The sequence below is a fragment of the Cheilinus undulatus genome, linkage group 10, assembly GCF_018320785.1.
Source record: "Cheilinus undulatus linkage group 10, ASM1832078v1, whole genome shotgun sequence".
Classification (NCBI taxonomy): Eukaryota; Metazoa; Chordata; class Actinopteri; order Labriformes; family Labridae; genus Cheilinus; species Cheilinus undulatus.
In genome coordinates this window covers 34,817,905-34,842,952 of record NC_054874.1, presented here as the reverse complement: position 1 = coordinate 34,842,952, position 25,048 = coordinate 34,817,905, and the positions used below count along the sequence as shown (strand labels likewise).

Sequence of the window (25,048 nt, the reverse complement as noted above, 5' to 3'; positions counted from 1 at the left end):
CAGAGAACCGATTGTCTATGGGCAGCTTTAAATAAGCGAGAGCAGTCACAGAACTGTCTCAATGAGTTTTTCTTATCAGTAGAAGAAAGCTGGTCATACATCCACAAGATGTCTGACTTATACCTGGGTTAAAGTTATGTAACTGCTCTTTTTTGTTGCTTCCTCTCTCCCATCAACAGAGCCCTTTATGCAGCTGATCAAAGTAGCATAACATGCCTGTTAGCGATCAATTGGATCGAAAATTTTTGTTGGGGTGCCCTTACTTAAGTAGGGGTGGCATGATGTTAGCGAGTAAGCACAAAAGCAATCAAAATTGATTTACCCTTACTGTCCCCACTTAACATGTTTACTTTTAAAATAATAGCATCTAAAATGTGTTAAGGTGCTTTTGGTCCCATGCCGTCTTTTAAGTAAATGCACTTTTTTCACAAATAAATAAAAAATAAGAATAAAAATGTTTATCATAGTCAAGCAGAGTTACCTAGTTATGGTTAAATGATCCTATGTTGGTTGGTGCTCAACTGGGACTGTTTTCTGAGTGTTTTATTAACTTCAGATGATAAAACCTCATTTAAATTTGTATTTATTTGGATTTACAATTACTCACCTTGGGAAAATCCCACTAATTAGTCTATGTTACTTAGACACATGGGATTAACTTGAAGTCATCTATGCCTGATATTGATTCAAGATCTGGGTGCATCGAGGAAAAACATCTTGAAGGCAAAGCAGAGGAAGAAAAGAAATTCATATGACCAGCAGTTAAACAGTCCTAAGATTAATTATAATAAAGGAATGGAGCCCAGTTCAACAAAGTGGCTTCTTCATAGCTTTCAGTCACATGACCAACTAAGAGGCCTGGAGGGAAAAAGAGCCCAGGACAGTGGCTACTGCTTGAGCTGTGGCACAGGCCATTTAAATTCTCCATCTCTTCAAAATGCAGTGTGTTTCCATTACCTGACATCTGCAGTCAAATGGAGATTTTCATTTAAAATGTGAGTTGTTGTCATGTTCAACCCTGATACAGCACTCTGGATATTATATAAATCCAGAGTATCAACAATTGTTAGGTATCCTTTTCTTTACACTGATGACAGGCTGAAAGTTTATAAAAGAACAGATAGTATTAGGGCTGTGCATTGGAAAGAATCTGCCAATTCGATACGTATTGGGATACAGAGATACTGATACAATATTTTTGCGATATTTTTCTTATACATTGTGATACTATAAGCGAGGTGATATATTGTGATTTTTTAATAGTATATATATATATATATGTGTGTGTGTACAGTAGGAAATTTCAGGGTGGATGGTGTCCCCCTTGTTAGCAAAATGACCAAAATGTGTCCCCTTTGTTAACCTGCCATCTCCTGTCAGGGCAGAGCAGGGATGCTTAGTTGAGTATGTTCTGCCTGATTCGTTGATCCTTTACAGGGTTTCCCATTTATGTATTAAACTGCAGCGGATTGCTACTGTTTAATTACCACCCAATTTTCACGTCGGCATTCCCATCCAGCATAACTTGTAGTGTCCCATGGATACACAGCCTGTTCAATGCGCTGATGCTGTGCCGTTACCCCGCCTCCCTCACTCCCTCCTCCTGGGTGTACAGTGAAGCTTGGAGTTTGACACTGAAGGCCAGTGATAGCCTAATCAACCCACGGCTCTTGAGCCGCATGTGGCTCTTTAGTGACCAGTTGCGGCTCTTTTAAGGCTTACTTTTAGAAAATCCTCCTGAAAACCTCTGTAAAGGTGAAAACTGTCAACAGTAAAGACTCTTTGCAATAAGTGATATCAATGAATCTGAGTCCACACAAAGAAGACAGACTTTAACTTCAAAATTCAAATGAAAACTTGTATATTATTACCGTCGAGTGCGCCTTGTACAGAGGGACGTGCGTAAAAGTGCGCAGAGGAAGTCTGCTTGTGGCGCGTCTCTTCAGCAAGTTCGTTCATAGAGGTGTGCTGTCTTGTGTTTAAAGTAAAGCTTCTTATGCCCTCGTTTTAACAAATTTCTTCAGTCACTTCCTGCCGATGCTCTCCCATACTCCTATTTGATGATGACTTGTAATCTAATAATAATAATAATAATAATGATGATAATAATGTAAAATTGAGTAAAACTTGTCCAAACGTGGGTGTTTCATTTGATCTTAAATTTACTAATGATAAATACTGTCAAAAGGGCAGAAACAGAAAAAGAAAGCAAAAAACTGACAGAACGATTTGTGAGGGGGAGCTGCAGGTGTGAGGCAGGGCCGGTTTTAGCCTTTGGAGGCCCAGGGCAAAAATTAGAGGGAAAAAAAATTGAAAGCGTCCCTTTAAGTTAACAGAGTCACAGAACTACAGTAAATGTCCAAATATGAAATATTAATACCCAAACAGACACCCATGATTCATCAGCTCTTTGAAAAGCTTCTCATAGCTGTAAGTCAGCACATTCTGGTATTTTATGAAGACTTTAGTCCAGGTGGAACTTACATAAAATAAAAATATGCTTATTATCAGTAAAATATCCTTTCTTCTGACACTACACAGACATTTTTATGTAGCCTATTGCATCCCCTTTAACCACACAATAATCCACCAATTCACTGTTTCATTTCAGCTATGGATAGATTGATCATCACATGCCTGGTTTTGGATTGTGGCTCTCACAATAGTATTTTTAAGACAATTAGGCTCTTGGGTAGAACAAGGTTGAGTACCACTGCTGTAGGTTGTTTTCACATTAATCTGCTGAAAGTGGAAAGTTTCTCTGTTGTCATTGAAACCAAAATTTAAAAGTGGGCCTACAGTGTGTGCAAGATTTGTGATATCACAAATTGTTTGGCAGCCAGATTTGTCAGTATTCAGCTTACGTAACTGTAATGTGGAAACGTGAAGTCTCCAGAGCACATACACTGTCAGAGGAATAAAGAAACCAGAACATTTCACATTTGAGAAGCTGGAATCAGAAAATGGGGACATTGTTGTCTTAAAAAAGGTAGTGAAAATGATTAGTGAATTAACTGATTTGTTGCCAGCTATGGTGATTGTTTAATTGTTGCAGCCTTATATCAGTTTGTATAACCATTTTTGTATTTTGAAATGACAAAAAATTATTTGTAGTTTAATTAATTACATTTCTCATCCTATATTTTCTATTTGTATTCTGTTACATTTTTAGCGAGTATTTGTAACAATATACTTTTTGATGTATTTGTGCCCATCTCCGTGTGTTCATTACTACCTCCACCAAGGAGATTATGTGTTCAGGTGGGTTTGTTAGTTAGTTAGTTTGTTAGTTTGTTTGTTCGTTTGTTAGCCACACAACTCAAAAAGTTGTGGACGGATTTTGATGAAATTTTCAGGAAATGTCAGAAATGGCATAAGGAAGAACTGATTAGATTTTGGGAGTGATCTGGATCACCGTCTGGATCCAGGAATTTTTTTTAAAGGATTCTGTACCATTGGGAGATGGAGCTAATGGCAGAGGTCTGCGCTCTCCGAGTGCTTTACTAGTTCATAGATGTTGCTCAGTAATGTTAAACTTTTTTTCTGAGATGAGTTTTTTCTTACATGAACTCTAACTGGCTTTATTAGTTTATTGTAAGAAACATGAGAAAATCCTGCCTGAATAAACTCAGTTCACTGCATTAAATTTAATGTTCTATCTATTAATTACTTTTAAACACATAAATTTAAAACAAACACAATTTGATAAGTTTTTAAATATATTTTATAATATGCCAGTGTAGAAATGAATGAGATTTTTTTTAATGATTTTAACATCTAATTATTAAAAGTGCTACATTCAAATAACATAGAAAATCAGAGGGATACCTAGAGACCCCCAGTACAAGATTATGCTGGGATTTTCTGATAACAACTACTGCTAACATTTAATTTGGGGGGTTTTTTTCTGAATTTTGAAAACTGGAATATATGGTGGTGCTTTGCTATGTTTGTCATTATTTTAAAAATGCTCCAGTAATAAAAGAACAATAAGGTATGGCAAATATCTGCATTTCTACAAAGGAAAATAACAAAAAATATTAACTGTCCCATTTTACACAACCTGCCTATCATTCAAGTACAAGTTAGATTTCTGAGTTGCACTTGAAGGCACCATGACGTCTCACAGGCAAAGCGTTTTTATGAGGTCCACCTGAGATAGTGCGACTAACCATGATTGGTGGTGTTGGGGGGGTTAGCAAGGTGCATCCCCCTTGTTAAAAAAAAAAAAAAAAATCGCCTGTGTGTGTGTATAAATAATTACTACTATGTAATATTGATTAATATAGAATATAATCAAATTTAGCTATTCTTAAAAGGAATTCTGCATGATCAGACAAGTTCATCTTGTTGGATAGATATTTGTATGTCTCATATACATAATGAACTAAAAAACTCACAAGATACCTGCATTTTGAGTCATTTGAGTTTATAAATTCACAAGGAAACCGCCATGTTTTGGTCCCGTTTGGTCTGTGCTGGCGCTGTGATGTCACAGTTCCGCAGTGATCCTATGCAGTAACCTGTTTCAGACTGGCAGCCAGTGTTAGAGCTGCATCTCAGAAATGCAGCACATCTCACGCACGGAGAATTCTAAAATTAGAGGTCTCTTCTATATTATATTTGCACCACGAGGAGTTATCTGTTCTAGACAGGAAAATGATGACTACAGAGCCATGTTTACCTTGTTGTAGCAAATATGTACATCCACACGGATAGAAAATGTTTGAAATCTATATCTTTATGAACCAGATGAAGGCCATGAGCTAAAATGCGTCTGTTTAATAAAGTTGTTCCCCAAACTTCTCTTCTTTATGAGGCTCTCTGTTTCCACATGGTTCAGGTAAAGATAAACACAATACGAAAGGACTTCCGGTTTGTGCCTTTCAAAGTAAAAGTCTGCTTTAGCCTTTCTTTGGAGAAACTCCATTCTATGTACATAATACTTTTATTTTGAAAAGCTCCCGGCACACTCCCACTATACACTCAATGTAGTCACTTGATGGAGGTTTACTGAGGTAAAACTTTGTAGGAATGATAGAGCTTTGACGGCAGGGAGACAAAAACAACATGCAGCTAACTCATGTCAGCAACAGCTGCAAGCAGAAAAAACGTCTGAAAAATGGTTACTGCTTAGCAATGGAGAGGAGCCCTGCGGAACAGTGACGTCATACTCCATGATGTGGATGAAAACATGGCAGTCTCCTGGTGAATTTATGAGCTGAAATGTACTCAAAATGCAGATATGTGGCATATTTACTGAGTTTTTTAGTTTTATATACATTTGAGACATACAAATATCTAGGATTTTGCTATGATGAATTAAAATGCTTGCAGGATTTTTTGAAAGAAAAAATGGTGAGGTGTTTGTGGAGGGAGTCTGTGAGAGACAAGCTTGTCCTCATACCCAGCTTTAAGGACTGCTGGACTGTGTTGTGGGGAGGGCATGACGTGACAGGCCACAGAGTTTTTATCGTATTATGGAGGCCGTCATTCTTAACAGTGCAGGTTCTTAAATAAAGTATTGACTGTATAGTTATGTAGTTATGGATGCATGAGTACAGACCAGCGGTAGCTTCAACAGGCATCCACTCTTCACGTTAGCTGTTGGCTGTAATGCTATCGCTCTGATGTCTAACTATGAGCTTACAGATTTGTCATGTTGTCTGAGTGTTTCACTCTGGCATGACATATCTTGCAAACCGCTTCAGTCTTGTCTAAGTCTGTACTGTCTGTATTGTTTTAGAAAGATAAAAGAAGTCCTCATATCCACTCTAAATGCTGCAGAACCCACTGCTGCTCTGCTGGAAAGGTACGAGCGACTAGCTCGCTTAGGCGGGAAGGCTTGCACAATCTCTTGGTCTAAAGAGAGGAAAACACCATAAACTACCACACCATCCATCCATTTTCTATACCACTTATCCCGTTTGGGGTTGTGGGGGGGCTGGAGCCTATCCCAGATGTCATTGGGCGAGACTGGTTGCCAGTCAGTTGCAGGGCTGACATATAGACAGACAATCAGGCACGCTCACATTCACACCTGTGGCCAATTTTAGAGTCACCAATTAACCTAACAAGCATGTCTTTGGTGGTGGGAGGAAGCCGAAGTACCCGGAGAGAACCCACGCATGCACGGGGAGAACATGCAAACTCCACACAGAAAGGCCCAGCGACTGTGAGGCAACAGTGCTAACCCCTGCGCCATTGTGCAGCCCCTACTACCGCACCAACAAAGTAAATCATTAATTAATAAAATATTGATACAACATTTTAAAACACGGATACAGTTGGGGTGCAGGTGGCCTAGTTGTTTGAGGTGCATCCCATGTAAGCAGTCAGCCCAGGTTTGGATCTGGCCTGTTGCACTGTCCTGCGTGTCTCCCCCCATCTCTCTCTCATCCCTGTTTCTGATGTCCACTGTCCACCTCTGTCAATAAAAGCATAAAAAAACATATGGGTTCAGTATCGCCACAAAATATTGCAAAATTTAAATGAATCAATATTTTCTATCAGCCCTAGATAGTATTATTGTAGTAATTCTGCGTTTGGCTCAATAATGCTGCTGTTTGGAAAGTGAAAGGCGAGCAATTCCTTAGCTTATTAGCTAACAGTAGCTAGCTCAATTAACTAAATGATATTGGGAAGAACATTGTTGGCTGTCACTTTCAGTCAGTGTTCTGGGGCTGTAATGTTTGTCAAAAAACAGTCAAATTCTGCTCAGGTTTAAACAATGTTTGATGTCAGGATCAGGAGAAGTCTCTGCCATGTTGTTCTCTATAGGAACAGTGGAGGGTCTTAACGGGATCAGTCCAGTATTTGCCTCTCTCTGGGTTTACTTTTTCTGACAGCTTTCTGTAGAAGTATATACCAGGCGTGTGTCCTCATCAGTTAACTGATCCAGTTAAAGAACAACTTTATTTGATTTAAAAAAATAAAAATAATAAGAGGTGGCAACCAAAACTGTAAAGTTCTCTGTATTGCTCAGCAGCAGAAAGGCATGCTTTTATGACTGTGAAATCTCATAAAAGCAGTAAATCTTTTAACTTCAGACAACTTGAAGGGTCTTCTGCACAGGGATGTACATCATCATGGTTGGATGAGAGTTTACTCAATGATTATTATTATGCTGAGAGGGATTCCTTTTTCTCTTGCAACCTTCTGAGAGTTTTTTCCCATTTTCCTGCTGTAGTACACATCAGCGCTGACCTATGACGCGGTGCAGGTAATGACAGAGGCCTTCCGCTATCTGCACAAGCAGCGCATCGATTTCACCAGGAGGGCCAACAATGGGGACTGCCTGGCTAACCCTGCTGTTCCCTGGGCTCAGGGAGTGGAGATTGAAAGAGCACTGAAACAGGTAACACACAGCAAATGCAAGCATCTTTTGTTGGTTGAGACTTGTTGCCATGGTAACAGCTTAAAAATTGCACCCAGAAAGGAAGAAAGCACTTCACAGAGACTGATTAGAGTTTGATGTTCTCACTCTGCATGTGGATACAAACAGAATCACTGACAGCTTTTTGTCAGAGGAGAAACAAGAGGTTTACCCATGGACTGTCCTCTGAGCTATGATGCAAAGGGAAGATTGCCTTCACTCCTGCTGAGGAATAAAGCTGTAGAGTTCAAATAGATTTTCAGGCTAAAGCTACATGTTCTGATCTTGAAAAGAAGAGAAAATTGAGCTGATTCTGCCTTTTAAACCAAAAACAACACAGAATAGATCCAAAAAGTAAATCTGAGCCCTGGGTATTAAAGTTCTGAAAATGTTCACTCTGTTTGAAAATCCACAAGTGAGGAGATGGAGACAAAAAAAGTAACTGTTAGATATGTGAAACATGTTAGAGGAAATCAAGAGCCTTTGATGCTGTAATCATTCTTCAACAGACAAAATTATTGATATTTGATTTTTTTTTTCTTTTTAATTTAATCTCTGCTGTTCTGACTAATTTGCTGCAGTCTTCCTAATGGAAAACACATACAGGTAGCCTTGCTGCACAATTTTGGACAAGATGATAATCATGATTATGTTGATCAATATTGAGATTGCAATAATCATAATTGTTTTCCATTTTAGTGACAATTTTTTTATCATTGCTTATTTTTGATTTTGAAAATTATATCCTTTTACCAACTTATTCCCAGGGTGAGACTGAGAATAAAATTCTGCTATGGCAATTTAGCCCCTAACATCTGGCCTAACATTTGGTCAAACATGACACAGCAGCAGCCACTGTTCTAGCAAATAGAATATCAATAGTTCTTCTGGTTTAACAGCAATTCCACAGCTTAACTATGGCGATAGAAATGAAACAAAGTGAAATGTTCGATTTCAGTCCAGTTACTGTCACAAGTGACACTAAATGAGTTGAGTTGAAGCTGAGTTGTCTTCTTAAAACTTAAATGTGTGAGCAAACTGGACTGTATACACCATTGATGGCGTCTCAGTGATGCCATTTATTGGTTCTGAAAGGGGAAGCTCAGTGAGGGCAGTTGCTATTTTTGTCTCAAACTGATCTGTGGTCAATTTAATAGGACAAAGCTTATATTAATGCAGACTTTAAGCCTCCAACGACTACAACACACCCACCTGTCAACTCAGCCACTCTTTAATAATTGCAACAGCTCACACAAATCACAGTTTTGTTTGCACCTTGGTTTTGGGGTTTTTGTATGGGTTTGGTTAAACAGGAACAAAGCAACAAGAAGTGTGACATCTCTGGTTTCTCTTTTTTACTTTTTTTTTTTTTTTTTTTTTAACTGGCAGCAGGGTGTCAGGTTTTTGAGCAGTGTCAGGTGAATTTTCTTAAATTACCAGCCCCTGGGGTAGTAAATAAGAATCACTATTTACTATCACCTGTGACAGTAATCAGTATAAATTAAATCCTGATTTTTCTGCTTTGTCCTACTGACTTTAGGAGCAGAGCCAAGCAAATCTACAAGCTCTCTGACCAAGACATAATGTTTTTCAGATGTCACAATGTTATAGTGTTACAATGTCATTAAGCAGATGCTTTTATCCAAAGCGACGTACGTTCGCATTTGTCATTTGCATGGGGAAAGTTCATTTTTGACAGCATGTGTAAACTTAATGCTTAATATTGTTATGTAAAATAGTCCTAAAGTTACCCCAAATAACAAGAATAATAATGTCAGTCATGCAAATCAGACATTTCAACATAAAATAAGGTTTTGGAATAAAGAGGGTGACTTGGTCAGAAATGACACTGTTGCATTACAGTTTTGAGAATCTGCTGGTTATAATTTGCAGGAAATAGAGACACTTTATTGGATGAAAAACTTAACCTAGAATTCTTGTTGTTAAATGTACTGTAAGAAATTAAAGTCTGTGATCATCTTGGTGAACCCTGTAAAGAAAATGGCGCATCTGTTCTCTTACTGATCTTGTCCTTTAAATGCCTAAGTAGTTCTAAAAAAAATCCTGCTGTCTTTCACTATGGGACATATGGAAATAGCAGTATTATACACTATAAAAATAACATCCCAGCATTACCTTTATGACTGTGATAACTTGCTTAATGTAAGCTCATAAAAACAAATTGATTAACCTGCCTTGAATGCTGTAAGTCATGTATACCTCATCTCACTATGCTGATCATTAAAATACAGCAGCTGGAAAAAAATGAGGATGGCCAGTAGATTATTTGAATGGACCGGCCAAAGAGGCAGGCAGGCAAAAAAAAAGTTAATTTCTAACCCTGACTGAAAGTAGTGACAGTTCCAGCTTGTTCCATCTAGTGTTGTTTAAAACTACCTGTGATTGCTTTTTCTATCTGTTGTGCATTGAACATTAAATAAAAAGAGCTTGATGATGTAACAATGAAATATAACAGGCAACACAGAAATGAATAAAATCTCTTGCTTTGAAGTTATAAAATAAATTCAACTGAAAAGCAAAACAAACTATTAGCACCCTGAACAATGTGGTAGTTTTTTTTGCTGTGCACAGACTTTATTGCAAGAATTACGCCCACAAAGAGCTCCTGTTTTGGAAATAATCCACTAAAGAATAGGTGCTGATTAGTGATGGTTACCTTTCACATTTGAACCGGTGCAGTACCGATGCCCAGTACCTGCAAATCAGTACCAGTACACAACGGTACCCATTTTCTGTACTTTTGTGTGTGTGTGTGTGTGTGTGTACGTAATGATAAATGTTATTACCTTTATTAAAAAAATACCTTAAAAATTCAGAATTTATACATTTATACCAAAACAGTACCAAATATCAAATATATCGACATCAAATACTATTTGTAATGTCACAAGCCTTGTACTTCACGTCACAAATATTACAGCGTAATCTGCATCGTATTTTGAAGATTGGAGCCATACCTTCGATCTCTTCCTATCAGCCATGCTTGCTTTGTCTTTACTCCCTAATTTATGCAATGCTGTGTTTGCGTGTGGCATGGAAAATATATGGTACTGTTTGATTTTATGTGAATCAACACTTGGTAGTACCGGCGGAATTCGGTCGGTACCCATAAAAGTACAGAATTTGGTACCATCTCTAGCACTGATTATATGCAGATGCAAAACTGCCCCCAAATTTTGTCAGCCTAGCACTTTTAGTGCATGCTTTCCCAGAGGCCAAATGGCACATTAGTGGCTGTGTGCTTAGATCACCAACGCTGCAATGACAGAGTAAGACAGGAAAAAAAAAAGGAAAAAAACAAATTTCCAGCTAAGAACTTGTTCCTGCAGAGACATGCAGCAAACACACATCTGTAGGCACATTAGATCATGATGGGATATGTGGGATTTAGAGACTGGAAAAATGGAAAAAATAAAGCGCATTCACATCTGTACCTCTGCTGTCGTTACTGAAACACATAAAACTCATTTTTATCAGACAACCAAGTAAGTTTGGAAAATTTACTGCTGCTTAAAGCAATATATTATCAATTAATTAATTTTAATGTTCAGGATTTTTCTTACATGAGAATTAACAGCAGCTCAGACTGAAACTGACCTTACACCACACGTTTACTCTGACATGGTCTATAATTATAAAAATAAACAGAGAAGTAAAGAGACATTTACTTGATTGAGAGGACGAGACATAGGATGATGAAGCGCAGATATTACTGACCATTGTACACATCACTGCTGTTTATACAAGGCTGCACCAGTCTGCTAGAAGATGCTACAGTGATCTTTACACTCTTTTAAAGGTAAATCAAAGGATTTTAGGACTGATGTTGTGTTTATTTTCACCAAATTACTGTGCGCAATGATAGTCCATCCATCATCCATATGCACTTGATCTCTCCCTTTTAAAAGAATAGTCCAAGAAAACAATTTGAAAAATACAAGAAAAACATCTCCGCTTGCTGATTCTGCTCTTTCTGAAAGCAGAATTGAATATCTTGGACTAATTTTGTGCAAGAAATCAAAACATCTCAGTGCTGAACATGCAGAGTGCACACATAAGGCACTTCGATGTTTTATTGCATACTGTAAAACAAATGACATTTCAAACTCATCACTGCCCCTTCAGCTGATTTTCTGTTTCTGTTTTTTTTTTTTCAAAAAAAAATATTTTTTTTCTTTCTGAAAGAAGATGAGAGGCACACATGGCAGCAGAGTCAGATGTTCATCTTAAACATACGTATGTTTTAATCTAAAGCGGCTTATGCTGAGTTCCTACCAGTTCCACAGTGCATTGTTATTACAAGTTTATTCTGGACTACACAGTAACAACTGACTGAGATGAAAAGAAGATAAATGAGAGAAAGGAAGACAAATAGTGCAGATTTTAGTACACAATTTCATATGGTGGTAATTTATACCACTTTAAGTACCTGTTGCAGCTAGCGCTCGCTTCTGAGGATCAGGTAGTTTGTAATGAGGCTGAGGTGCATGTCAAAGGGGCAATTTTGTGCTGAACTTTGAATATTCCTCCCCTACTCCTCATTCACATAAATGTAAATGCAGTTTTTTTTTAATCATTTCTGGAGATAAATAACATGCTAAAAGCTGTGCTATTCTGTTTTGCATCTGCCGCAAGGTATCCGAGTTATTATATTTCTGATTTATAAAGGGTGCATTTAAGTAGTTCTTAAAGAACAGCTGGTGTAGGGGTTATTTTGGTTGGTTTGATGACAGACAGACTGGTTTATGTAAACATTGAAAAGGACTTGTGACAAGGCTTACGCACTTTTGATACATAGTTAAAGCCAGGCTCCTTTTCTTCCACTTATCCAAATGTAGCCTTTAAAATGGATTAGTATCAGTAATAACTTTGACACTCTTTACTTTTACTGCCAGACTTTTTTATAAACAGTGCAGACAAGTTGAGCAGAGGGATAGAAGTCGGTGGGTCTTGTGGCTCTGCAGTATCTTCTGACTAGTTGCTACTGAATGTAACTTTAATCTTCGAGGGCTTTGTTATGCCTGGCTCTTCTTTGTTTGTTGTTTACTAGCAGTTAGCAAACAGTTATGTACATTACTGCCTTTTTGGTTAGGGTGTTTAGATGTATTTGTCACGTGAAAGCATGTATAACACTGTGACAACCGTCCTACAAATTGTGTGTAACTTTAGCCCTAAAATAACCCAAAATGTAATAATTGAAACAAATTAAAATCATTTAAGAACCTGGAACCAGCTTTGAGGAAAAGGAGAGAAGAACAGTGTGTCCATCCCCACTGCTACAGCGTAATAGGAAGGGTTGAAAGATGTCTCTCTAGCTTAAACAGACAAGTCATAGACAATCAAAGACAATCCCTCTTGCTTGATAATATTATGTTAAGGGATTACCTCATACCAAGAGTTTGCAGGTACAGTTTCTATCACAAAAGATCAGGAAAGGTACATACTATAGCATAAACCAGCAATTTTAGGGCCCGGTCCAATCTTTCCAACAAAAACAAACAACATCCCAATATTAATTTTTGGCTTTTATTAAATTAGGAGAGAGGATATAATTGGGAAATGGGGAGGGAGAGTGGAGAATAATATGAGGGAAAGGAGCCACAAAGTGGATTTGAACCCAGGTTTCCACTTTGAGGAAAATAGCCTCTCCATTCGGGGTACAAGGAAATAACCGACATGCTGTTGTCACTATAAACTCATTTTTTGGTGGTTCTAAAGACTATATTGTCAGATTTTCCAATGGTGTGAGGTATGGATAGATAGATAGATAGATAGATAGATAGATAGATAGATAGATAGTCGTATATTGTCATTGTATTATAAAAACACAACAAAATTAAGTTTGGCAGTCTCCTCTGTAGCAGCAAACACAGTCATCCAAATGGTGGTTAGATATCCGCAGCCTCACGTCATCCATCCTGCTGGTGAGGGAGCGGGCACTCAGGAGAAAGAAGCTTGGTACAACAGGTTTGTGTGGGGCCACTCTTAGCCTAACCTGCAGCCCGGGTTGTTTGCCCTGCTTCCGCCTTCTCTCACAACGCTGTCTCTACCTCCTCCCCACCGGCTGTAGTTGTCGTGCTGCCTCTGTGTCCTCCTCCTTTCAGTCTCCAAGCACCCCGTTCTCCAGATAATCGCCGTTGGGAAAGATGTAAACTCCGTGGACAACTTCGTACTAGGCTACATATGTCTGCAGTTTCCTCGTGTGTGACATGATTTGTGTCATGTCCGAAGCTACAATGGATCGCGTACAAACCAATTGGGTGTCAGAATGGTATTATGTTAATACTTCGCATCCAACCACAATTAAATTCACTCTATCCGGATGGGTTTTGGGGTTTTTTATTTGTGTTTTTTTAACAATGCCAAGCCAGAATGAAAACAAGCTGAGATGAAATAGGAGTAACGTTGCTATTTTTAAAATGTAAGGAGTAGAAAGCGGGGGGAACGGGGAGGGGAGGAATCGCGCTGCGGCACGGTTCGAAACAACTGGGCCTAATGTGAAGCACCCTAAATATCATGAGAAGTAAGGCAGGTGATACCTGCTCTTTGATGCTGTGGATGTGTGTGCTATTGAATGCACATGTGACTCTGAGTTTTCAACTTGCAGCTGAACACACCCCATTTCCTGATGTTGCTCTTCAAAATTAAAGCCTCTCATGAAAATGAGAAGTAGAGCCTTTTATTGCAACAAATTTGATGGAAAGAAAATGTATGTATGAATGAATGTAACAGCCACAGCTCACTTCTTTTAATCATCCTGGACTTAAGACAAGCAAGATATGGGTTAAAACACACTTTCAGCAGGTAAAGATGGTAGTGCTATGTTTGTATCAAGTGACACTAAGACCATCACTTCCATAAATAGCCTGATTCTTGACATGGCAGTGCACTGTGGTCCCAGAGCTGCTTATCTCTGTGTCATTTGGTGCTCACATGTGTCACCAGGCCACACATTTAGCCCCACCCAAAAAAAGAGACAAACTTTCTTACTGTCCAAAATTACGTCTTTTCACATTTACAGCAATTTTTTTCCAACATAATGCATTTAGAAATTGATTTCTGCTTTGGCATTTTAATCTATGCAATAAACGTCAGTTTGAAGATGCCATGTTGTAACAGTTTGATGTACTGTATCCAGGTTCGTGTGGAAGGCCTGACAGGAAACATCCAGTTTGATCAACATGGCAAGCGAGTCAACTACTCTGTGAATATCATGGAGTTGAAAACCAATGGTCCTGTAAAGGTCAGCATTTTGTGCCCCCCTTCCTTGGTATAATATAACTGTGAATGGTTTTAAAAAGAATCCTACAAGTAATATTTTTTCCTCCAAACAGATTGGATACTGGAATGAAGTTGACAAAATGGCTGTCACTAAATCAGACGTCTTCGCCAATGAATCAACAGGAATGGAAAACAAAACTGTTATTGTAACCACCATCTTGGTAAATATTAAATGTGGACTTATTGTGTTACGGTTGTTTTCCATCTAGTGTTTAGTAGCTCGAGAAATATGGTGCATAAGAAAGCAACAGTCACTGGTAGATTTGTAGCATTACAACAAGGTTAAGTTAGAATTGAAACTTAGCTGTGATTATAGTCTCTTATTCCCTGCCATGTCTATTTGATTCCTGTGTTCAGTTTGACAGCCAGTATAAAACAGAGCCATTCATTTCTTCAGACAGCTATGTGGTTGTTTGAGACCATAGCCCTCTTGTATTCATAATGGCCTGTCAGTCGGGTATGAAATGCTCATCTTAGAAACTGCTAATACCCTTTGTAATTCAAACCTCTTGTGCTGAGCAGTGTTCTCTGTTTTTGTCTCTGTCCCTCAGGAAGCTCCATATGTCATGCTAAAGAAGAATGCCGACCTTTTTGTAGACAATGAGCGCTACGAGGGCTACTGTGTAGATCTGGCTACCGAGATAGCGAAGCACTGTGGATTCAAATACCAACTGAAGATAGTAGGAGACGGAAAATATGGAGCCAGAGATGCAGAGACCAAGATCTGGAATGGGATGGTTGGAGAGTTAGTGTATGGAGTAAGTTGTCTTTCAAAGGGAGTAAATTAACAAATCAACATATGATTCCCTCATCAGATTTGTAGTGTTTTTAGAGGTTTAAAGTGACCTGTTTTGTCCTTTGTCTAACAGAAAGCAGACATTGCTGTGGCTCCTCTGACCATCACTTTGGTTAGAGAGGAAGTGATTGACTTTTCTAAACCTTTCATGTCTCTGGGAATCTCCATCATGATAAAGAAGCCTCAGAAATCCAAACCAGGGGTCTTCTCTTTCCTGGACCCGTTGGCCTATGAGATCTGGATGTGTATTGTTTTCGCCTACATCGGTGTCAGTGTGGTGCTCTTCCTCGTTAGCCGCTTCAGCCCATATGAGTGGCACACTGAAGAGTATGAGGATGGACAGATCCAGACCAATGAGTCAACTAATGAGTTTGGCATATTCAACAGTCTGTGGTTCTCTCTCGGAGCTTTCATGCGCCAAGGCTGTGACATCTCACCAAGGTAGGTTGGAAAATTACCAAATCAGAAATTAGAGTGGAAGCACACCTGAAAGGATCGTTTCACCAGCACTTTGCCCGTCATGGACGGTTGTGCTAGGCAGTCAGACACTTCAGTCCAAAGTGAAGTATCAGATCCATCTGACCTATTGGGATAAATAAGCAAGACAATGATTAAGTCAGGCAATTGCCTGACACTGCTCTAAACCCCAGTGGGTCTGCTTTTTGATGGTTCAACACTTGTTGATAAACAGATTCTGTTAACCATAGTTTTACTCTGAAGTCAATGCAAAAAGCTAAATAAAGTTTGAAACTAAGCATTTTTGAGCAGAATACTTTTAAGACACAAAACAAGCATAAACCTTCAGTGTTTATAAATTAGGCAAATGAGGAGGCGCCTAAAATAGCCGTTCCTCAAGGGTTCACTTGAGGCTGAGTGTTTAAGTCCATGTATTACCATTAAAACTCTTATTAAAATGCCAACGTTTACAGCAAAAATAAACATGTTTATTGCCTGTTTAAAACACACTTTTGGTCTGATTGGCTCATTATTTTTACTAGCAAACAGTTCAAAGGAGAGGAAACTATTTCTGCAGGTTATCCATTTGGATCAATTTAAGGCTTAGAGAAGAGGACTGTTAAGGGCATGGTTGATCTAACTGACAGGTGCACTCTGTTTACCAGGAGTGTGAAGCTCTGCCTCAGCCCCAACTCTCTGACTGCTGATAGGTTCACCAATAGTTAGTCTAGTTAGTATTTTCAATATGGCCACAGCCATCATTAGAAACAGAAACTGATATACCTTTGTATACTCTGAACTAAATCACTGCTTTAAACTTAGTCCTAACAGGAATCTAATTTGGACATAATTTCTTCATCAGTGGCTAAAAACTAGTGCAAAATTTCTAGATTACCTCAATAGTTATGATTTTTATTTATATATTTCATGCACACCCTGTAGATCCCATTTTTGCTGTTCTTAGAGGAATTTAATATCTTGTGGCTGGTATTATTATTATTATTATTATTATTATTATTATTATTATTTTGTTTTTGTTTTTTAGATTTACTTTTTATACAAGGTTAATAGATATTCATGTCCTCAGCAATCCTGCTGTTAAGGTTTGACTCATGGATACCACAAAGATGAATCAACATGTCTCTTACATTTCATCCATTTGATGTGATTGTGGAGTGTCAGCTTGACTCCCAATCAAGATAGTGAGTGTATTTACGTGGACTTAAGTATCCCATTTTTATCAAGTCTTTTTAGAGTCTTGTTTGTGTTTGTGCATGAAAACATCATATCCGATTTACAGAAATTTTGATAAGCTTTTTTCCCCATTTGAGACACCCAATTTCACCACCTGGAGAGCTTGAAAAGAAAACAGGACATGTGGAATTTATATTCCTTACCCTGTTTTCTCACAGCCGCAGACTTAAATCCACACAGTTATTTAACTATATATTACAAAAAAACATGATGTTTTGTATGTATACGTTTTTGTTGTGCGAATGTTATATGTTAGTGTGGCCTCTATTTTTTTCATCGAATTATTACCTGAAGAAGACCACCACTGGAAAAACAGTGATTTGATCAAATTTTTTCAAAGTAATAAGTTGATTTGCAGCCATATCTCCTTGCTACTTTTTGTAGAATTGCTCTGCACCTACAGTGCACTCATAAAGCATTCAGACCTCCCTCGCTGTTTTCAGTTTTGTTATGTTGCAGCCTGATGCTACAGTCATTTTTTCCATTCATTTTTCTCCCAATAATCCATACTCAGTACCTCATCATGACAAAGTGAAAACAGAATTTTAGATTTCTAGCAACTTTATTAAAATAAAAAAGCTGAAATTTGACATTGAGGTACGTATTCAGACCCCCTGAAACAACACTTGAAATTTAGCTCAGGTGCCTCCCATTTCTCTTGATCACTGATGATGTTCCTACACCTTGATTGGGGTCCACCTGTGGTAAATTAAATTGATGTGATATGACCTGGAAAGGTGCACGCCTCTCTTTAGAAGCCTTTAAAGCTGGCGATGCATATCAGAGCAAAAACCAAGCTGTAACGACGGCATGCCGTTACCAGGCATTTGTGTAGTTTTAAATATGGCCATTTATGTGTATTTCTGGTAATATTGATGGTTATGCACTCTTAACATCTATTTAGAATAAATAACACTTTGTTGAAAGTAAAGGATGACACATTCAACAAATATTTTACAGATTTATTGATCAATAAAATAGTGTGGGTAGGTCTGTGTGTGTGTGTGTGTGTGTGTGTGTGTGTGTGTTCGGTTGAGGAGTTTGTGTGTCAGCCAGCTGACACACAGCTGGGCCGTTCTGCCTTGTCTTGCTCCTATAAGCAAAATTAAATACTCAGTTGAGCCTTACTCAGGTGCAGAAACAAATTGTGTAGCTGTGAGTATAAATTAACTAATAGAATCATTGATATAAATGTGTATGTGAATGTGCGGACAACTTACCTCTGCCTCTTCTCCTCCTCCCAGGGTGTTTCGGGTAAAAGAGTTCCCTGGGGGCTTTAAACCTTTTATTAGTTCTGGGGTGGGAGCCACTAAGTAGGAAGCTGGTAGAGGGGAGTTTTATCTTTGCATTTTAGTGTATATATTTTTGTAAATTATTAGGTGTGTTTATATTTATTAATAATCTATTTATATTTTTTGGTAATGGTTTGTAAATATGGATTATGTATATATATATAAATTGAGGATTTTGGTGAATACCTGGGGGGATGGTTTGTTCCAGTGGATGATTAGCAGAGGGAAGGTATAAAAGGGAGTCATTCTGTGTTGATGTGTCTTGGTGTTAACATGGAGTGTTAAAATAAATGCAAAGTGTTTGTTGATTGTTGCAAGGTACAGATGTGAGGAAGGCTACCAAAAATTTTTTGCTGCACTGAAGGTTGCCAAGAGCACAGTGGCCTCCAGAAATCACAAATGGAAGAAGTTTGGCACAATTTAGACTCTTCCAAGGGCTGGTTGCCGACTGAGCAAGGGCCTTTGTAAAAGAGAGGACCAAGAACCTGATGGTCCAAAAGGAAAACAATCACTGCAGCCCTCCACAGATCCAGGCTTTATGGGAGTGTCTAGATGGAAGCCTGTTCTTAGCACAAAACACATGAAGCCCAATTGAAGTTTGCAAAAAAGCACCTGAAGGACTCTCAGACTAAGACAAACAGGACTCTCTGGACTGAAGAAACCAGGGTTGAACCGTTTGGCCTTATTTCTGAACATTATGTCTAGAGAAAATCAGACACCGTTCTTAACCTGTCCAATACCATCCCAACAGTGAAGCATGGTTGTGGAAACATAATCACCCAGTGGGGATATTTTTCAGGAGCAGGGACTGGAAGGCTGGTCAGGGTTGAGGGAATGTGAATGGAGCAAATTACAGAAGTATTCTCAATGGAAACCTGTTCCTCAGCAGTAAGGGCCTCAGACTAGACTGAAAATTCACCTTCTTACATGATAGTGACTCCAAGCACAAAACCAAGACGACACAGGGGAAGCTTAGAGACTACTCTGTCCTAGAGTGGCCCAGCTGGAGCCCTTAAACCATGTTGAACATATCTGGAGAGACCTGAAAATGGCTGTCCACTGACTGTCCCCATCCGGCCTGAATGTATAGAGGATTTGCACAGAAAAATGGCAGAAAATTCTCCAGTCCTGATGTGCAAAGCTTGTTGCACCATATCAGAAAGACTTGAGGCTTTATTTGCTGCCAAAGGTGTTTAAGTAAATACTAAGTAAAGTGTCTTAGATTAATGTGATGTTTCAGTTTTTTATTTTTAATACATTTCCAAAAATATCAAAAATTCTGTTTTTACTTCACTAATGGGAGCAAAATGAATAAAAAATGATTGTAGCATCAGGCTGCAACATGGCAACATTTTAAAAGTGAAAGGTCTCGAAACACTTTATGTGATGTGCGTACAACACACCTTTCTTGGGGAACATCATGGTAGCCCTTTTTTTAATCAAAGTGGTTCTTTAGTACGTTTTCTGTAGTAATACTTCACACCCACTAAATAAGTGTTAACATACGTGAAACTTTACATGGTTTGCCCAGTTGCTGAATCTTTTCTTGTAGCTGGATAGTTGTTAAAAGAGTGTGAAGTACTGCTGAATGATTAAAAATGTTGAAATTTCTCTGTTTGAATTGCCAACAGATCTCTGTCTGGGCGCATTGTCGGTGGTGTTTGGTGGTTCTTCACTTTAATCATCATCTCCTCCTACACTGCAAACCTGGCTGCTTTCCTGACTGTTGAGAGGATGGTGTCCCCCATTGAGAGTGCAGAGGACCTGGCCAAACAGACTGAGATTGCCTATGGGACACTGGACGCTGGCTCTACTAAAGAGTTTTTTAGAGTAAGAGATGCTCTTTTTCTATTCTCTGCCTTTGGGAACCAAAGCTTTCAGTTTTTGCTTCAGTACAGCAGGAATGCAACACTTCACTTTCTTAGTGAACCATGGTCCTTTGCTGAAAATACAACCTGGTGGAAATTTAATCTTCCAAGCAAGAACGTGTTGAAACCCCAGCAGACTGAGATCGTCTCTGAACATGGACCGAAAATTGAATTTTGGAGAAAGACAAGAAAGCAGCCACAGTGATATTAATGAAGGATATTCAAATAACTCATTTTCTCTTTCTTGTACTGGTTAAAATAACAAGACTGAGTACAGGCTTATTCACAGTATTCCTGTACCATTAAAGGCTACATCATTTTAGATGAAAGATTTTGTTTACTTTAACTCACAATTTGCTGTCTGCCACATCAAGATATAGATCATTGTTATCACATGATACATCAGCTGTTTTTAAAGAGTAAATTGGGCATAGGTTGATGTATTCATTAGCCTATTTTCTAGTATATTATTCTGTGTTTAAGGCAATATTGTAATCTTGTATTTGACTAAGTAGGGGGCACAACATTGTCTTGCAATACCTGTGTTTACATGGACTTGGGTCCTAGTATCACGGTCTCTCTTTGTACATGTATACATCTTCAGAAACCAGGATATTACAGTATCCCCGTTTTGAGATACCCGTTTTGTTTTTACATGGAGAACTTCAAGAGAAAACAGGATACTGTGCCATGTATATGCGGTATCCCCTTTTCTGACAGGTGTAGACTACCTGTGTAGGTGCAACTTTGATTTAACTTAATTTAACTTCAGATACTTTGAAAGAAGCAGAGGATCAGCTTATCCCTATGCTCAGAGAGAGTGACAATTGGGCAACTGTGTCTGCAGTGGGTCAGTCTGTAAACTGACGGCAGTTTTGTGTCAAAACACACTCATATTTAGATTAAAAATGAACTGAACTGTTTAATTTTTCGGCCATGATAGAAACGTGACTGTACTTTACTGTAGAGAAAGAGAATGGCTGCTGATGAGTAACTGGGATTTAGAGCTCTGTGAGCTGAAGATGAAAAGACACTTGGTAAGCATCCTGCACAGTTCATCAACGTCTCCCAGTCCTGACATTTAGAAATGATAACTCTTCCAGTGTACATTTCAAAGTAAAAGCGTAATCTTTTTCAAGGTCTACTTTGAGCAGCCCCTGTTTCACATGCTCTTATTTTGTAGTTGTTTCCGGGACAGATATTTAGCGAGGTAAGTCAACTGCAAGTGACTTTGCTCTTTCTTGGTGTCTTTGCCAAACTTTTGTAGTGTTTAATAATAATAATAATAATGCCTAATAGTCATAATAACTTGAAATATCAAGTTATATTAAGCTTATTCATTTGAGATATCTTTTTCATTCCTTGCCATCCCCTCAGTTTCTTTTCTGCAGATGCTTTATACCTGTAAGCAAACGTTCTTGATATAAACAAGACTCATTTTGTTTTCTCCCGTTGTTGGAACGATGTGATTCCATTTCTGCAACTTGATGTTGGCATTTAATTGTGTTAAGCCCAAAAAAATGGACAGTGATCAAATTTTTCTCAAATCACAAAGTTACCTCATTTTGTGTTGTAAAATGACATCACAGATGCCTGCGCACACCGGGATACTAGTTTATCTCATATATACAGGGATATGAACAACCAGGTTTCTCTGTGTGCATGTAAACACAGTATTCTGAATACAATAAAACAACTCATAACTGGGATACTCAAGTCCATGTAAACACAGTCACTGTATTTATTTTTTAATCAATCGACATTTTCATCTGAGAAGAAACTATACTACTTTAATCAGGAGAGGACATGATTGGCTTTTAACTTTAAATGTTCAACTTTGGTTGCTGAAGAAAACAGTAGGCCTGTAGTCAACCAAAGAAAAACTTGGTCGACCAAAATCGCACCCAGGCACCAACCAATTGATTGGTCGTTCAGGTAAATAAATAAATAAATAAAAATCACCTCTTTGGGGACCAGTTTAATCCATACAGGTTCCTTACTGCACCTGTCTGCTAGTCTAAATGATCCTAAAGTGAACATAAAAAGCCTTCTGAAGCATTAATACATTTTTAGGCTCATCATGTCATACTGAAGAAATAATTAACTGAGAGACAATCAGCATGCACCTGCCTTTAATCATATGATCTTCGTGATCTTAGAGCGGTAACTCTTTGAACTCATATAGCCTACAAAATAACCTCAGAATAACCTCACAGCAAGAAGGTCCCTGGACGCGTGCCCACCCTCAAAACATACTCATTAGGTTAATTGGTGACTCTAAATTGGCCGTAGGTGTGAGTGTAAGTGTGCGTGGTTGTCTTTCTCTGAATGTCAGCCCTGCAGTTGACTGGTGACCAGTCCAGGGGATACCCCCGCCTCTCTCCCAGTGACAGCTGGAATAGGCTCCAGCCCGCCCATGACCCCCAACGGGATAAGCAGTATAGAAAAAAATGGAAAAGAAATAAAACATTTTTACTGGTATCTTTTTATAACAACTATTAAATGTAAAGTTATTGCAGTAAAATCTGGTGTCAAAGACATTTTATATTTAATTTAGAAAGTGAGCTGTTTCCTATGAACCGGTCTGACCACAATACCAGAATAAAGTACCTACACCATGATGACCACAAATACGGCTGCCACCATCACACATGGCACTAGACTCTATGCTACTGGAAAATCATAGATATTCATGGTGTGTTGCAAGATGCATCCACACTGCCCACAACATAATGGGATTCGCATTGATTTAGACCAAGCGGGCGACTGTGGTTCAGCAGGTAGAGTTGGTTGTAGTCAGATGTTGTGGGTTCGATCCTCAGCTCCTACAGTCACACATCCATGAGCAAGACACTTAATTTGCTCCCACAGTTTTGTCAGCTGCATGGAAATGAGGATTGAAGGGGATTAGCTGATACTGATGGTCAATTCTCCATAGCAAACTCTGCTAACAGTGTGTGAATGAGGAGTGAAAGGGAATGAATGGGTGTGACCTGCAGTGTAAAAGCACTTTGAGTAGTCAGATGATTAGAAAAGTGCTATACAAGCTCATGGCCATTTAACATATAAGTGCCACTTTTCAACAGCTTTTCTCCCTCATTAGGTCTTAACTTAATCTAGAGGACACAGTCTTACATTGTTAAGTAAATACACCTTGTAAATTACTGGTTTGATTGAAAAGACTCTTGAAATTAAGTCATCAAGTGACCAGCGACAGTGGGGGAATGACTCTTTGGCTGGGTCTTTATTTCACGACTATCAACATTGGCTGAGAGCCCAAATAGCAATTGTAGTTAGCAGGTTTGCAAATGTTACATGGTGAACATGTATAAAGAGTTACACAGCTTCACAGAAACTGCGTGTTGTGTATTTTGCTGAGTGCAGCTGAAACTATTGCACAGGAAAACAGATTGAACTATTTTTTCCCCTCTTGGAGACCCTTCAAAACAAACCATCTCATATGATGGTAGTGCAACTTTTCTTTACTTTACGGTACTTATAATTTTAAAGAAAAATAAAGAAAAGGGGGGATTTTACATTCATTTTTTTCCTGAGAATGGAGATACTATCATTATTTACTGAGCCCCTATCAAGTTTGTGTAGAAATTAGAAAATGTCCACAAATCTCAATAAATTTGTATCATGAACCCAGTGTAGTGAGAGAATGACCTACAGACTTCTTCAAAAAGTGGGATGTCTGGGGTACCATTGCCTAGTTCACACATCCAACATACAAAGGCTGTAGCCCTTGAACCTGGCAGTCCGGGTTTTAATCCAGCCTGTGACTCTTATCCCTCATGTCATTCCCCACTTTCTCTCCCCAATTTCTTACTGTCCTGCTTCTGATATAAGTCAAAAAGCCTTTAAGGAAAACTACATTTGGAAGTGTTTTAGGTATGTGTGATGTGAATTTCTCATGACTTGATTGTGTTGACAGCTGGTGTTTCTTCTGTTTTTTGTTTCCAAACAGCGCTCAAAAATCGCCCTCTTTGACAAAATGTGGACGTATATGCGCAGCGCTGAGCCCTCTGTGTTTGTGAAAACCACAGCTGAGGGAGTACAGAGGGTCCGTAAGTCTAAGGGGAAGTACGCGTACCTGCTCGAGTCCACCATGAACGAGTACATCGAGCAGCGGAAACCCTGCGACACCATGAAGGTGGGAGGCAACCTGGACTCCAAAGGCTACGGGATCGCCACACCGAAAGGATCCTCATTAAGGTGGGTGGAATAGTATAACAATGTGTCCAATGTTGTTATAGTATCCCACCTACCCTGATGTAGCTTTGCTTATTTGTCTCTGGTTTGTATACGGAGATGAGGTAAAGCCCCCTTCAAATTCCTGATAAACCATTGCAATTTATTGTAAGTCGATAAATTGCAAACAAAATGTTTTGAATATTTGATGAATTTGATGAAAAGTTTCTTATGTCACTATTTGTAATGACATGCAGAGATCATTTAGACTTGGTCATTTTATCCTGTTTGGATTCCCCATAAGTTTTTGAGACCTACTTTAATTAATTACCAAGTTTTTGAAATTATAATCTGAACCTTTCCCATTGATACAAGCATTCAATCTTAATTTAGACTGCTCTCCTATAGTCTTTATGTCCAGTACTGTCTGAACTTCTGTCTATTTCAATGTTTGCTACATGCTTAACAGTTTTCACTTGTTTTTCTGCTCTTTTCTAACATTAATAACCTT

The 25,048-nt window shown here is 38.6% G+C and overlaps 1 protein-coding gene across 6 annotated transcripts in view; it reads left to right on the top strand.

Moving 5' to 3' along the window:
- gria2b (glutamate receptor, ionotropic, AMPA 2b) overlaps positions 1 to 25,048 on the top strand; it is a 126,716-nt gene that overhangs the window by 92,695 nt on the left and 8,973 nt on the right. For all 6 annotated transcript variants that reach the window (XR_005992448.1, XM_041797306.1, XM_041797305.1 and 3 more), the window contains exons 7-13: positions 7,190 to 7,357; positions 14,535 to 14,639; positions 14,731 to 14,838; positions 15,229 to 15,435; positions 15,547 to 15,914; positions 20,107 to 20,305; positions 24,314 to 24,561. Coding sequence is in view for 5 of the 6 variants with exons in the window: in XM_041797306.1 (XP_041653240.1) it covers positions 7,190 to 7,357; positions 14,535 to 14,639; positions 14,731 to 14,838; positions 15,229 to 15,435; positions 15,547 to 15,914; positions 20,107 to 20,305; positions 24,314 to 24,561 (1,403 nt within the window). In the remaining variant the exon portion in view is untranslated. The remainder of the gene's footprint in view (positions 1 to 7,189; positions 7,358 to 14,534; positions 14,640 to 14,730; positions 14,839 to 15,228; positions 15,436 to 15,546; positions 15,915 to 20,106; positions 20,306 to 24,313; positions 24,562 to 25,048) is intronic.